The sequence below is a fragment of the Tachypleus tridentatus genome, chromosome 9 (assembly GCF_004210375.1).
Source record: "Tachypleus tridentatus isolate NWPU-2018 chromosome 9, ASM421037v1, whole genome shotgun sequence".
Lineage (NCBI taxonomy): Eukaryota > Metazoa > Arthropoda > Merostomata > Xiphosura > Limulidae > Tachypleus > Tachypleus tridentatus.
In genome coordinates this window covers 97,448,850-97,465,386 of record NC_134833.1, presented here as the reverse complement: position 1 = coordinate 97,465,386, position 16,537 = coordinate 97,448,850, and the positions used below count along the sequence as shown (strand labels likewise).

Sequence of the window (16,537 nt, the reverse complement as noted above, 5' to 3'; positions counted from 1 at the left end):
AAGCTACACGATGGCTATCTGTGCTAACTGTCCCTAATTCAGTATTGTAAGACCAGAGAGAAGGCAGCTAGATAGTCATCACCACCCATCGTTAACTCTTGGGCTACTCTTTTACCAACGAATAGTGGGATTGACCGTAACATCATATACCTTAATTCAATTGCAAGAAGATCTCATAGTATTTTGGAAAAATCATGAAAGTGTAGATACTTGTACGATTTCAGAATTATTAAAGGAAATAAATGTACAGTTAAGTGTGTTATCTTAAAATAGGAAAGGTGGGTATTAAAAATTTACATTTCTTCTATAATTTAAACAGTTTGAGTTTATTGGTAAAGTAGAAAATTGAAAAATATCAGGCAGAAGCTAGTATACAACTACGGCTATTGCAAAAGCAATGCAAAGAAAAGGATAAAATGATATCTTCCTTGAAAACTCAGGTGAATAGTTTAAATCCGTATACTAGAAATCAGAATATTGGAATACATGATATTCTTGTAATTCAATCAGAAAACACCGAAAAGTTAAAAGAAGTTGTGAGTAAACTTATTGATATTTGAAGTAGCAGATTCCAAACTTGAAAATATTGAAACCATGCTCAAATTACCTAAGAAAAATAGTAAGATGCCTAACCTATTTATGGAAGGTACCATGGAAAATGTTTAATAAGAAGAAAACAACGAATACACTATTCAAAAATTTCAGAAAAACAAAATAAATCACTCACTTACATTAATGAAAATGCAACTTAAATGAACAAAAATCGTCTGTGAAGGGCAAAAATTACAGCAAAAGAAAAGAAACAGATTTGTTTGGTATAAAAATGAAACATTTTTAGAAAGAAGGAAGGAAATAATATTCTCAATATTGCAAAGAAAGAGTGCTTGCAGAAAGTTAATTAATAAATGTAGTTTTATTGAATAATGACTTTGAACTTTTCAAATTTACTTAATCTAACAACAGAAAATAATTTCAAAGAACCATACGTTTAAGAAATTGGATGGAAGAAAAGAAAAGAAAAACGAAATATTTTCATAAACTGAAAATATTTCAGTATTGCACGTAAACATAAGAAGCTTAAAGAAAACTAGGATAAATTGAAAATATTTTAGCAGATGTATTGATAAATTTAGATAGTATAGTGTTAATAGAAACTAATACAACTTTGGAAGAAAATACAAATTTTAAGTTAACTTTTTTGGAAAAGTATACTGAAGATGTCTACAATTATGAAGGTAGAGAGGTTTTGTTTTATAAGAATGAACTTTCGTATCATTAAACTACAAATAATGTAGAACCTGATAAAGTATCAGGTTTAAATGTATCTAAGGAATCTTTAAAATGTGAGTTAAATGATATATATATATATAGTTACCATAACCCAAACATAAATTTGTTTGGATAATTTACAGTTATACTTAAAACTTTTTAAGTGAATATTAAATTATTTTAATTATAGGAGATAATTATAGGCAGAGATGTTTTGTTTTATAAAAGTGAACTTTCATTTCATTAAATTACAAATAATATTGAACTTGATAAAGTACTAGGTTTAAATGTATCTAAAGGGTCTTTAAAATGTGATTTAACTGACATATATATATGTATAGTTCTCATAGCCCAAATAAATATTGTTTGGGTAATTTACAGTTATAGTTAAAACTATTTAAGTAAATATAAAAATATTTTAATTACAGGATATATTAACAAAGGTATTATGGATGAGAATAAATGCGGTTTTCAAGGATGTAAAAAATCTAGCAAGAAATGATTTAGATCAATTTTTAAACATTTATGAAAGAGAAAAGTTATAAATAAAAGATTGACGCAACCATGTTTATATCGTATTATTACAAGTTTTTCAAATAAATTTGTTGTTTTTGTTGTTAATAAAATTAAAATATCAGATCATTACTTTAATTGATACTGATAAGTTATTATCAATAAATTACAAGTATAAACTAAATTATAATAATGAAGAAACTGAAACAGCATATGAAAAAATGAAAGATGTCATAAACAAAGAAATTTCTAAAACTGAGTGGTGAGAATTAACAAGTAATATTAGTAATTGAAAATCGTTATACTAAATACTATTTAAAACATTTCACGCTATTCATAAAAACTACAAGCATTGAAAATAAAATAATAGATCGAGAGTATATTACTGTTAAAATAAAAGTGTGTATTAATGAGCGTGATAGATTGTTGATAATTTACAAATCAATCCATAAAACGTAATTTTAGGTGGAATGATATGAAAAGTAGGAGCAAAGTACCAAGTAAAATAATATCAAAGAAAAACGAAACTATTTGAAAATTTAATAATAACAAAAACCATATCAAGAAAACCTGACAAACTGTTTGTTAATGAATTATAAGAAAAAATCATAAACCTCAAGTGATAATGTTGCTATTAAAATATGTTACTTATAGTTATTATTGAAAGTATAACAAAGAGTTTTAATGATTATTGTTCAGATTTCATACATTTATTAGATAATAGAGAAAAATTATTGATAGCAGTAATTATTTTCAAACAATTTTTTTAATTCATTATATTTCTTAAATATTAATATTGATAATATAATAAAATTATTTGGTAAAAATGGGTATTTAAAAGCCACCTGCTATAGATAAAATATTTTAAAGAATTATAAAGTATTGCGATAATTTTTTGATGTATTGATTAAAATTCTAAATATAATTAATGTATCATGAAATATTCACTATTAATTGAAAATATCTCTGATAAGACATATTTATAGAAAAGGTGAAAGTATGTTTTCAAATTATCGACCAATTACTATTTTATCAGTGATAAAGAGAATTATGGAAGTATATCTTCCTATTATTGCACAAGATTATTTATATAAATACAAAATTATATCACCAAGACAGTATGGTTATCCAAAAGGTAAAAAGTACAATTACGCTTTTGTAATATTTTCACAAGAAGTCAATAAACCTTTGAATAAAGGCAAGATTGTTAGTGTATTTCTCTAAAGTTTTTGATACAGTAGACCATAGCTTGCTAACCTATAAATTACAAATTATAGGAATAAGATATAAGATGGCTTATTGGTTTAAAATTATATAAAAGATAGAGTAATATGTATTACAATTAGAAATATTTATAGTAATTATAGAATAGTCATGTATGGTGTACCATAAGATTCTTCTTTTTGTAACATATATATATATAAACATAAATGACATAGCAATAATTCCTTTAAATTGATCTATTTGTAGGTTTGTAGATAATCTTACTTTAGTAATAAGTGATTATAATCCTTCTTTAGCAATGTATAATATGAAAATTATTTAAATAACATTTGAAAAGACTGTACCTATACCTATATATATTTCAATAGAGATAAAACTAAACGAATTTGTATTTATCCTTCTTATAGAATACTTCAGACTATCCTTTTTGAGTACTTAATACAGTTAAATTTAGTACTTGTATAATAATTGAAAATGTAATAAAATTAAAATATTTAGGAATTATAATAAATTCTAATTTACGATGCATGTAAAATATATAAGCTTCAGCTTAATATTAACCATTCTGCATGCCAGTTGATTCACATATCTTTATTTGGATTCGTGATTCATTATGGTATAACAATATACAGGTCTACTTACAATTATTATATAAATAAAACATTTTAGTTGCAAAGTAATATGGTAGAAACTGTTTAATCAAAAAGAAAAAATATGATTGCTTATAAAAGATATGTAACTTTTAATACGATGAATATCTTAAAATTATACCAATAAGCCGTTATAATAAAATAATATTTTTATTCTTTTTAAAATTTAGATAGATCACCACAAGAATACAAGACACGAAAATTAAGGTTATTATATATCACCTGAAATAAAACAATAATTACAGAAAAGTAAATTAAGTCACCAAGTACCAGGTTGCTGTAAACTGTTCCAAATAATTTAATGTTCATTAAAACGTATGCTAATGTTAAAAAATGATAACAAAAAATAATATTACGAACTAATATATACAATTAAAAACATTTAAACTGAGTGTGTATTTCATAATAATATTGTATTTTATGAGTATTCTGTGATAAATTTTAACTTTATTTAATTTTAGATAGTACATTTCCTACGGATAACCTTTAAGACTTACGTGATGTTATTTGAATGTATTATATTGTATTAATAAAAATATCCTCATTGTTATTATTAATAATTTTCACCTAATTATGATGCAGAGGCTCCAGTTCTTATTCGACACCTCACCCCGCGACGAATCAGTTGTAAGTTTACAAAATAACAACGTTAAAATCCGGGATTCGATTCCTCACGGTAATCAGTGTATATACCCCATATATCATATATAGTGTATCATCTCTAGAAACAGTTACGTTCTTTATCTTAATCTCTCATATTTGGGTTAATTTTAAACCTTTTGTAACTATTTTAGAAATATAGGCATTTATTTCTGTACACAAGCTTAGTGGTTATCGACAGTAACAAGTGTAATTATTTCTCTTTTGCCTAGTGAAGCCGGTAGACGTACAAATAACATCTTTTAAACGCCCCCTCTCGGCTGGTAAAAAGGTAAAGATCAGTTGTACATCTCGTGGTTCTCAGCCCCCTGCACAAATCACCTGGTGGAGAGATAACATGCCAATGTCCAACAGCATTCAGGAGGTGTCTGTGAACCAGAGTATCACAGTCAGTGATTTGATATTAGTGCCATCTAGAGAAGATAACGGGATGACATTAAGATGCATGTCTAACAATCCAAAGATTCCTCAAAGTATCATAGAGGACAAGTGGAAAACTATAGTATTTTGTGAGTATTCATTTAGGTTAAGCATGCCTCGTCTTTCCATTGGTGAAAACGCTAATCAGTCAACTAATTTTTAGAAATGTGATGTGTGTTTGAAATTTAGTGTAATTTTTATGAATAGTAGGTCACTATGTGATGTTTTAGATCTTTCAACCAAGCTGTCAACAGGACATAACGTCTTGAATGACTTTTGAGAGCTAGGAAGCCCTTCAAACCCCTTCTGGACAAAAAATAAAATACATTTGCCTTAAATATATGTCAGACAGAGAATGCAAGATCAAAAACGAGGTGTAGGAACATTCTGGGATGGTGAGCGCAGAACAGAGTATAATGTTTTTTTACAAGTTTTTCTTTATCTGGATTTGGGTTATCCATAAAAAAAGGAAAGTATTCAGTGCCCACTTACCCCACCGATCATGAAAGAACAAACTAAAATGCCAAACAAGGACAATGCAGCTACACAAGGGTTTCGTGGGCATTATATCCAAACATCAGCCTCAGAGACAATGTCCATAAAACCCGTTGAGAACATCTAAAACTGGAACTCAGTTGACCCAAGACCAGCCGTCTACAGAAATTCAAGGCCAGAGTAATGTGTTGTAGTGCCCATTATATGACACAAACATCAAACACCAAAATTCTCTCCTCCCATTCACGAGACATCACCCAATGCAGATGTGTGGGTAGATATTTGCATCTTAGAGAAAGTAAAATAAAAATACAATACTTTCTCTGGAATCCACCTCGAAGGGTTTTAAATTGTCAAAAAATGAAAGAATAAACAAAATATTTAGGCGCAATATATAAAATGAATATATTGCATTTCTATTCAAACTCGATAAATTGTTAGGTATTTATAAAAGACTGCTATCAAGATAAAAATAGGCTAACTGTCATTAGATTTATTTATAAATTACTGTTACTGTAACTAGTATACGTCATATTTTTCTACCCCCATGCGTTACTATGGCAACCTATTTAACAATAAACTGTAGCCACTGATTGAACTAACACAATTTCGTTTTCAGTTACAGAAATAACCATTACCGAATTGAGTTTTAAGAGGAAGAAGAGATGATTAACTAATGTTTCAGAAATTATTCTGATATGTCCATATATGTACACATCTGTTGTATTTTGGAGCTTGTACATTAGTGATGGAATATTTCTTACAGAGCATTTTAACTGTAAACCACTTGCTCTCTTTACCATAATTATACAGTGGAAGATATTGAGTCACAGAATAAATAAAATTCAGACTTTATATAACCTTCTGTAAAAACGAGACAAAACCGGTCACAAGACTACAGAAGTTTATTTCTTGTTTTGGGAGTAAGTTATTATCTTGTTATTTTCGAATTTAACGCAGAGCTACTCAAGGGCTCTCTGCGCTAACCGTCCCTAATTTAGCAGTGTAAGACTAGAGGGAAGGCAGCTAGTCACCACCACCCACCGCCAACTCTTGGGCTACTCTTTTACCAACAAAAAGTGGGATTGACCGACACATTATAACGACCCCACGGCTGAAAGAGTGAGCATGTTCTCGTGTGACGGGGATTCGAACCTGCGACACTCGGATTACGAGTCGAACGCCTTAACCCACCTGGCCATGCCGGACCTTGGGAGTAAGAACTTTTCTTGTTCAATTAAAGTGTTACAAAAGCACAGTTATTTAAAAAATTATAAAGTTTTAGAACCACATATACGTTTTATAAAATGTCTGCAAAAAATATTTACCATTTTGCAAAAATTTGTATTTTGTATTTATGGTAAAGCCACAACATCTATCTTCCCCTGTGCCTTATCTTTAGCGACTGCCAATTGGCAGAAAGCAGCAGCACCCTACCATCAATCATACATGTTAAGGGATTACTTTTTGAGGGAAACTCTTTGTAATATCCCACGAATTCGAAACAAGCTCGCCAGCTCAGAAATCCAGAGCTACTGAAATTTGTGCTTGGGGAATAAGTCACATGAAGAGGAGTATTGATTGCCTTATAAAGACCCAAATTATTTCTAATCTTCTAGTATTTCCATGTAAAGCTGATTGATTGCTTTAAAATTAATTATTTAGGTCATTCATGAGCTAAGGGTTACCATGTCTGTACTGTGTATCATAAGATTCGTGGTTCGCGGTCAGCTGCCGCAAAATTACGTTCCTCACTTTTAGACCATCGGTGGCCTATAAGACTGAATGGTTAAATTCCACTTTTTAATAATACGTAACTAGCCCACAAATTGTCAGTGAGTACTGTTGACTTGTTGATTTTTCTCCAGTCTATCAGTTCAAAATTAGAAATGGTAATACACAGATAACTATCGTGTAATTTTGCACGAAATTGTAAGGAAAATTGTTAAATTATACTGATATACCTATTTGGCCCAATTATAGGGCGATATCAAATATAAGGAAACTTTAATGTTCAGAAACAATGGAAAGTAAAAAACAATTGAAGGTCGTAATCTCCTTTTCTTAGGGCCGCAAAGTCAATGTTATAATTGAACAGCCATTGATAGATTAGTTGCAAAAATTAGAGATGTTTTTGGACAAACATCCGGTGCACATTTATAGACGGATTTTATCTAAAGATTCAGGAATGAGATAGGCCAGAGTAGGAAGAAGGTGATTGGGAATTTTACAGCATAATTATTAATAAAAAAACATCGCTTTATAATCGGGTAAATAGGGCATTTTATTAATGTTCATTTCCACAAACCGTACGCTCGGTTTCTAATATTAACCAATAAGGTTTTATTGTTCACCCTGAAGTACTGTGAATAAGGACTTGTGATTATGATAAAATTGTAAAACGTGAAACTTTGTTGTCGCTTTTATGCCATCTAATACATAACGGGACTGGCATGGCTTCATGGTTAGGGCGCTCGACTTGAAATCTACAAGTCAAGGATTCAAATTCTCACTACCGGATATGCTGGCTTTTCTAGTTTTGCGAACGTAATAATGGCACGTCGAATCACACTTTTTGTTCGCAAAAAATAGCCAAAACGTCGGCTGTGGGTGGTGTTCACTAGTTACCTACGTTCTACCTAGTCTTCCCTGGAGAGGAGGCGAGAGCCACCAGGTATCTACCAGAAAGTCACCGATGATGTGTCATCTAAGGTATCCCAACGGTGGTGGTTTCTTTCGTAGCAAAGTTACCATAAAACAAGTTACAGCACCGCAAGTGAAAATAATCAGAGTTACAAAATTGTAATAAAATTACCTGGTCTATTCTAACTTATTAGTTGTGTGTGGGCAGATGATTTTCTTGCCGAATGGGGATTGAAACATTCGAGGTTTGAGAACAGTATTTTGCTGAATCACTTCGAATTTTGAATTGTAGGTCTGTTGTGAAAGTCACAGTCAATCTTATTATTTGGTTAAAAGAAGTAACGTAAGCAAAGCATAGGTACAACTTATGGTCGGTAGTTAAAAATTGTGGCTAGCTTATCTTGAGGCCTTTTACTTTTGCGTTACATTAGGTGTCGTGAAAGTGCTAAATATCAAACACTTCTTATAATATCAATAGCTCAGAATATAATCATCACATAATGTAACTTGGTAGATGAGTTGATGCATATGTAGTAAAAATTATTCCAATAGAAAAACAAACTTTTGTTACCAGTAGGCGCAAATATTAAATTAACATATCGTTGATTGTATAATACAATATCAAAATGGCCTGGATTCATTCTTTTTTTGATAGTGGCTTCTAAGAAATTATCTTTTAACACTATAATTACTCTCCTAACCCGGTGTGACTCGTAATCTGAGGTTCGCGGGTTCGAATCTCCACCACACCAAACATGCTCGCCCTTTCAACCGTGGGGGCGTTATAATGTGTAGGTCAATCCAACTATTCGTTGGTAAAAGAGTAGCCTAAGATTTGGCGGTGGGTGGTGATGACTAGCTACCTTCCCTCTAGTCTTACACTGCTAAATTAGGGACGGCTAGCGTAGATAGCCCTCGAGTAGCTTTGCGCGAAATTCAAAAAACACAAAAACATACTCTTCTAAGGCATTAGTATAGCAATAACAGTAAAATTTATAGAGCATTAATATTATTTTAACGTAACTAGTTGGAACATATTATTCCAACATCTCAAGAAAGGGGATTTGAATGAAACAGTCTTCATGTAGGACGATGTTCAACCCAACATTTACGAACTACTAATACGTTGTTGGGATACGTTCGATAGGACTTCAATCCATATTCTACGGGCTTTTAATAAGTTACTGGGATTTGCTGGCGATCGTTTAATCTGCAACCATTTTTACATACAAAAAGAATCAACACGGGGTAAGGTATCTGCTTATATTTTGGCTTTAGAATCGCTGATTCGTGACAAGACCGCTTTCTTAAAAGAAACAAACATGAAAGATAATGTAGCATACAAGATAAGTGATTTTGTGTTGAAATCAGACAAATACTTGTTGTACCTGAATTACAGAAAGAACATGAGGTGTATAAGAAGCGTATCAAGTTATTATAAAAACAGAAAATACCTGTTGTACCTGAACTACAGAAAGAACATGAGGTGTATAAGAAGCGTATCAAGTTATTATAAAAACAGAAAATACCTGTTGTACCTGAATTACAGAAAGAACATGAGGTGTATAAGAAGTATACAAAGTGGATATTATTGTTCTCTTATCGCAACATTGAGGACCAGCGATTATTTTAAGAATTTCAAATATTCTTCTACAATACAAAATTAAAGACAACCTAGAAAATGTGAAACCTTTGCATTCTAACGATTCCTATTTCTAGCGTTTCTTATTACTTTGAGCAGCTTTGTGCGAAATTCCAAAACAAACAAACAAATCTTATTACTTTATTGTTAAATCAGCTCGTTGAATACAAAGAGACGTCTCTTGGAGCACACGTTCCAGTTTTATCTTCACTAGCACCGAGATGCGCTTCGTTTACATTCTCGAAATCACCGAAGAACGTGTGTGTTCAAGCAAGATATAGTTTCGTGAAGCTACGTTAACTTTTAATTAGTTTTACCTGAGAAAATCAAAATGATGCAACAGAAAGTTCAGGATGGACACCTAGAAAAGTCATAATATTATTACCGGTAAGACCGAAAAGAACTGGTAAGGCTATGTATGAAGAACGTGTGTACTAGGCCAGTACTTACTTTGAGTTATTCGTCATATCTGAGGCTCGTTGTACGAATGAAAACAAATACATCATATGAACCGTCTTAATGACGTTTTGCATTCCAACTCTAATCATGTTGAGTATGAAAATGAAATATGTTATTTGTTTAACAATTACAGGTTATTATACAAGTTCCTATTCTCTTAGGTAGTACTGAAATAATTATACATAAACATTTAGGAAAAGGCAATAGTTCGAGGAATCTTCAAGGATTGTCGCGTAAGATGGTTGTAAGATTTGTGCCTATGTCATTGGTGAAAAAGGAATAAAGCCAAACTCAGTATATCAATATTCCCTTTCTATTCCCGAAGATAATTGGATAGTTTGGGATAAAATTTCCAACTATCAATTTTTTTATCAATATTTATTGAGTCTAACAAAATATAGGATACGCTAATGTGTGTAAAATGTGATTAATATCTAGAATAAACAAACGTTTACTTGTGTTTGTAAAATGTAGAGAGTTAAAACCTTCGAAGTACATGGAACTTGCTGAAAGGCTACTATATAATTAACTAAGGTATTTTTGTAAAAACGAGAGATTGTTCTTTGGAGATTACAGCCATATTTCAAATGTGATAGTTTGAAATATCACCGAAATACTTTTCTCATATATTAACTCAAAATGTAAACATCAAAATCACTATGTATGCGTGATTTTTGTTCATCTCCAAACTATATTAAAGACTATTTAGGTTTGCATAACACATACCTAACTGAAACAAAAGTTATTGTTCCAGAAAATATTATCAGCTTTCACTGCGGTTAGTTTAAACTACAGATGGGTCCGCCATGGCCAAGCGTGTTAAGGCGAGCGACTCGTAATCTGACGGTCGCGGGTTCGCATCCCCGTCGCGCCAAACGTGCTCGCCCTTTCAGCCGTGGGGGCGTTGTAATGTGACGGTCAATCCCACTATTCGTTGGTAGAAGAGTAGCCCAAGAGTTGGCGGTAGGTGGTGATGACTAGCTGCCTTCCCTCTAGTCTTACACTGCTAAATTAGGGACGGCTAGCGTAGATAGCCCTCGAGTAGCTTTGTGCGAAATTCAAAAACAACAACAACAACTACAGATGAACTAGTGAACGATCTGAATACACATTTCTTAATTGCTTATGACACGAAGATGGAATAGATTTGGGCCCTTTTTATACAACAAATAACAGAACGATAAATATCAAAAACTCAGTCATCTACAAGCTGTTTGCTGATGTTATTGGTTGCGATTCTCTCGGGTGACCGGGAGCTTTGCATGGAAAGATCCACTTTTGCTTGTTGGAAATGTTTACTTGGTTTAGAAAAGAGGAATTTCATCAACCAAAGCTGGCTTCCGAACAAGTTTCACTTATAGTAAGTAAAGGTAATTATGACAAGTTTCATCAGCTTCAGTTTATTATAGCCAGTAAAAATGTTTTGAAATACTTATACAACACGAGTAATATAATTTTCTTAAATTTTCTGCGGTTATGAAAGATGAAGGAAACACGAATATACGATTAATGTGCTGGATCAATATTCCTTTCGATGACTTTGTTTATATTGAAAATTATTTGTAAGTACTCTGAAGAATATTTTTCAAGGTACGTTTAGGAACTTTGGTCTGGTAACTGATCAGTTTTCTTCATAGACAATATTATTCTTCCTTTTGCGCTAGCTTTTCACATAGTATTTATAGAATACTTCTAGAACACTATTCCACCTTTAGTGTTGTCTCGACATAAAGCATTGTTCGGATTCCTGACTAGCAATTCTGCCTTTAGCGTCAGCGTTTCACAAAACATTGTTAGGATGCCTGTATAATTGATTTTAATTTCCGATCAAAGCAAGATATGTACTTAGAGAAAAAAAGTGAAAACCAACCTAGCAATAGCTAATTAAATACACATTTGTTAGATTTATATTTATAATGATTGAATGCATTGTTGCATCATTTAAGTACCCTCGCTGTTTAACGATATATTTGCAGTCGTAATCCCAGTAATTTCTCACGAGATTCGGGAAGTTTAGGAGGTGTAGGTTGATCTTAGATATGTATTTTAATTTGTTTGAATTTCGCACAAAGCTACTCGAGTGCTATCTGTGCATTTATTTTAAAATAAATAGTAAAAACAACCTTTCTAATGAAAGTATACTGATAAACAATGTAATCTTTATAGCATAACGTTTGTTTCACGATCAAAATCAAACTAATAGTTTTGCTTTTTTCACTTAGCCTAACATAAGGTTATGGTCTGTATTTAAAAAATGGTCTGTTACTTCTTGTATCAGTCATGTTTAGCTGTTGCAAAGAGTGCAGAATTCCATTATGGCCTTAAATTTATACTTGGCAGAATGTTTTACAAATAAAATCCGTTTTAAAAAAGAAGAACTTTCTTGTCATTGACAGGAAATACTTTATATTACATAGACTTTTCGACCTTCCTACTGTAAGCATCGTCAGGCTTAAAATGACTGTAAAAAATAAATACAATAGTGTGTTGTTCTGAAATATTTTATCTCTGCTACGATGTTTACAAGACAGACTACGCCTACCTAAAATTTATTGACTGTTCTTATTCCAATAGTATCTTTATAGTATTATGTTTCGACTGAACATTTATAGGTTTAACGGGCGTGAAACAGCTGTTACATTCACGCAACAAACCGTTTGTGAATTTATTTACTTTTCTGTTGGGAGATATAAAGTTTTTCTTCAAAGAAAGTAAGGGTATTACTGAAACTGTTTACTTTATAAATCTCAATTACATTTAAAGTATGATAGGCATTTTTACTTTTAGGAAGTTATGAAAGTTAAAGATTAATTACTATGTCAATAATATGGACATTTTGTGAAAGTGAGTTCCAAATATTTTACTATAAACAAGAACCACCATTTTTGAAACAATCATTCTAGTCCTTACTGACAGGATACGATACGTAAAACAGTGCAAACTCTTATAGTCCTTCCAGTGGCTCAGCAGTAAGTATGAAGGCATACGAAGCTGAAAACAGAGCTTCGATATTCGAGGTAGGCAGAGCACGCATGTCCTATTGTGTAGCGTTGTGCTTAACCAAAAGTAAACAAATAAACTTACTAATTCTTTATAGGAAATCACTGAACGTGCTAGCCATGAAGGTGTTATAAAGTAACTGTGAATTCTACTATACTTTGATAAAAGAGTAACCCAATAATTGACGGTGGATGATGTCGACTAGTTAGTTGCCTTCCTTCTAGTCATTATCGCTAAATTAGAGATAAACTTCATATAGGTTGGTGCAAAATTTAAACCAAAACAAACTTATACAGAAATTTAAGGGTATATTGATTATTCTAAGCGATAAAAATGTTGAACTGAATGTTAAACATAAAAAAGATGCATACTTTAAAGTAAGCAATGGCAGAAGTGGGTGAATTCTGTTTCGAATGGCACACGTTAATTTGCATACGGAAAATGATGTTGATAAATATTCAATTATTCTAACCGTTCTCATTAACGGAAGTTAAAATAATTTGAATACAATAAATTGCCGAAATGTTATAAAACACAGAGACAATGTTAAAAAACTCACGAAACATACAGTTAGTTCAAATTAAAATATGACAGTGTTCTACAGTAAAATCTAAAAATATTGCGTGACATACATTTAACTAGAACCAACTGGAACTGTTGAAGGTTGAGAAAATTGTGAAGTTTAGAATAAAAAAATCGGGATTAATAAGCAGAAGCAGCAAAAAACTACAAGAAAGCAGAAGCAATTTTGAAGTAAAACTTTTCTGTCTCTTTTAACTCAAGGAGTAAAGTAAAGAAAAGGAGTAAATTAAAGTTTGGGAAGAATGAATGATGTATTCTCAGCTCGTTTAGAAAGAAATAATCGCTTGATTATTATGTTCATGATTAAATGTCACCTTTAGTTGGCCAGTTACCCAAATTTATAAGCGAGTTTGAACAAGACGTGGTCACAATATTATAGCTGTAATACGAAATCATTTCCTGTGTGTTGAGATAACGTGCTTCTCGTATTCTATGAGTTTTACTTTGTAGATATATGCACTTAGGAATTATATATTGCGTATGTAATGAGTTCTAATTTATACAAAGTTCTAATTAACTTTATTTAAGTGAGGTGCTCTAGCACCGCACAACATTTGGTTTGATGGTGAAGCAAAGGTATGTATTAAAGACATTAATATAAACACGTGAGAAACTAACTTGCAAGGTTTCTGGGTTTCCACGCCTGCGTATTGACACCGAAAATGTAACACTGCATCTTATACCACCTTAAGAAGTTTGAAAAGTGACGTCTTGAAATTTATTGCGTATAGCTCTATGAATTTAAGTATATCTCACCAAATATGGACGCTCTTTCATCCGAGGTGGCGTGACACTGTGGTAAAAGAGTAGTCCAAGAGTTGACGGTGGGTAGTAATGACTAGCTGCCTTCTCTCTGGTTTTTCACTGATAAATTAGTGATGGTGAGTACACACAGTCCTCGTATGGTTTTGCGCGAAATTCGAAACAAACCAAACCAAGTTCAAGCATAACGTAGTCTAAACCCTAAAGCACTACAACTACAACATAGTAGTAGCTGAAATTAAAGTTAGGTATGAAGGAAGAGGTCTTTGGCACCTGATCCTCCTTGGTATCTAAATTTCCAACGTACTCAAATATCCACAGAGAATAAACGAAAGGAAGCATAACGTCAAACTTTAATTATGTAGTATTCAGTTAAAATCCTATTTGCTGAATTCCCAATCCACCAAACTCGCCATAAAAGAGTTAGTAAAATTCAGAGAGGAAAACAACTGGAATTTATAATTAAGCTTTTCATCACATGAACTATTAAATTAGAGAGTGACACTTCCCAGATAATAATTTTAAAACAAACAAACGAAGAGTAAAACATATTTCAGCGCTTACAGTGACTCTAAATCTTAGGTATATAGTAATTTTGAAACAAAGGATCACTGTTTTCAGTATTTTAATTAGAACAAAAAATTGTGAACATTTATATTTTGAATTACAATTGAAAACGTGTTGTTTTTCTTTTTTTTCGTTAATTTTTAAACTTCCTTTCAGTCACTATTTTAGAATATATATGAGTTTAGGCAGAACTAATCTGTCACATTAAAGGAGGCTCACTAGGAATACTCCTATTTATCAGAGTATACCCCAGCAGACACGAAAAATCCTAGTGTTAATTTCTTACTAGATCTTAGCGTAGCTACTGATGTAATAGAATATTTAGTTCATCAGAATAAGCTCCAGAACACACGAAAAATCCTGGTGTTAATTAATAACAAGATCTTAATGTAGTTACTGAAATAATAGTATATTTCATTTTTAACCCAACAGCCATTTGTTTGATGTTGGTGTCCTAAATCTCTTTATGTAAGTAAGCCGATCAGCGTTGTCTTTTCCTTTATTATACAAAATGTATCACTCTTAGGGTTAGGTTTAGCAAATTTACTTTACCTTATTTGTAACATGCAGCAATAATATTTATTACAGTGCTGGTCATTATTTTAATTTTAATTCTTACCATATTTATTTTAAGGTGTAATCATAAAAAGATCCACACAAGGAATACTTGGAATTTTAAGTATATCAGAAAAGACAAAGATGTATCATTTAAACTTGATTCCAAGTTTATGATTAAGGGTGTCGCTTTTGTTCCAAAACGTTTTCATTCTGTACTGAGCAAATAATGCTGAAAGCTGTATCGCAAGCTGACATGTTATATATATTGTTGACCTACAGGTAAATATTGGAGTGACCTTTTTAGTTCCGTTTGAGATGTGTTTTTTTTCATTCGAACTGGTAGGTGGAGCACCGTTGAATTAATACAAACCTATTTAGTACAAATATGTGTAGATTTGAACAACAGCATACGGTTACCAAAGTATTAGAATCAAATCTTTCACCTTGAAAAAATTAAAAAGGGTAATTGAGGTTTATGATAATTTTCAGTAAAATTTATGAATATAAAGACTTGATTGGTTACAAATTTGGCATAATGCATAAAATATATATCCGTCTTTTCCGATATGCTTAAACTGGACAATTTCACTAATGTTGAAGAAGTAATAGAAACGTTGAAGTGTTTTCCTTCTCCCCATCCAGTATCACTTGTTGATTATTGACATATGACCGCAATAGGACATCTTTAAAAAAATCCAACATTAATCATTTTATTGAGTCAGTTCCTTAGGCGTTATCATAACCCATTGTGTGGTTTTGCGCTTAACAACAAACATACTTATCATAAGAACACACGCTGGATTATCAGCTGCAACACGGCTTTTATGTTTACAAACAACCAAGAGAAATTTGTGACTGAATATAATGGTTCAATATCTGTCACGAAACCTTTAATTAAGGAATATTCCTGTTGCTAGATGATTACGTGGAATGCACGAGTATATGACTTACGACAACAATTTGATAAAATATACAATATATAAAATAAAATGAGCAGATTTAATTAATTTAATTTTTCTAAGTGGAATGCCTATTCATTACACTGCGCAACAAAGTTTTTGCTTCTTGAACACTGTTTGCTGTTCCTTATAGA

General features: G+C 31.7%; 1 protein-coding gene across 5 annotated transcripts in view; it reads left to right on the top strand.

Annotated features, from left to right (window-relative positions):
* The window catches only part of LOC143225827 (synaptogenesis protein syg-2-like), a 139,149-nt gene that overhangs the window by 80,349 nt on the left and 42,263 nt on the right, over positions 1-16,537 (top strand). For all 5 annotated transcript variants that reach the window (XR_013014099.1, XR_013014098.1, XR_013014097.1 and 2 more), the window contains one exon: positions 4,529-4,825. Coding sequence is in view for 1 of the 5 variants with exons in the window: in XM_076455897.1 (XP_076312012.1) it covers positions 4,529-4,825 (297 nt within the window). In the remaining 4 variants the exon portion in view is untranslated. The remainder of the gene's footprint in view (positions 1-4,528; positions 4,826-16,537) is intronic.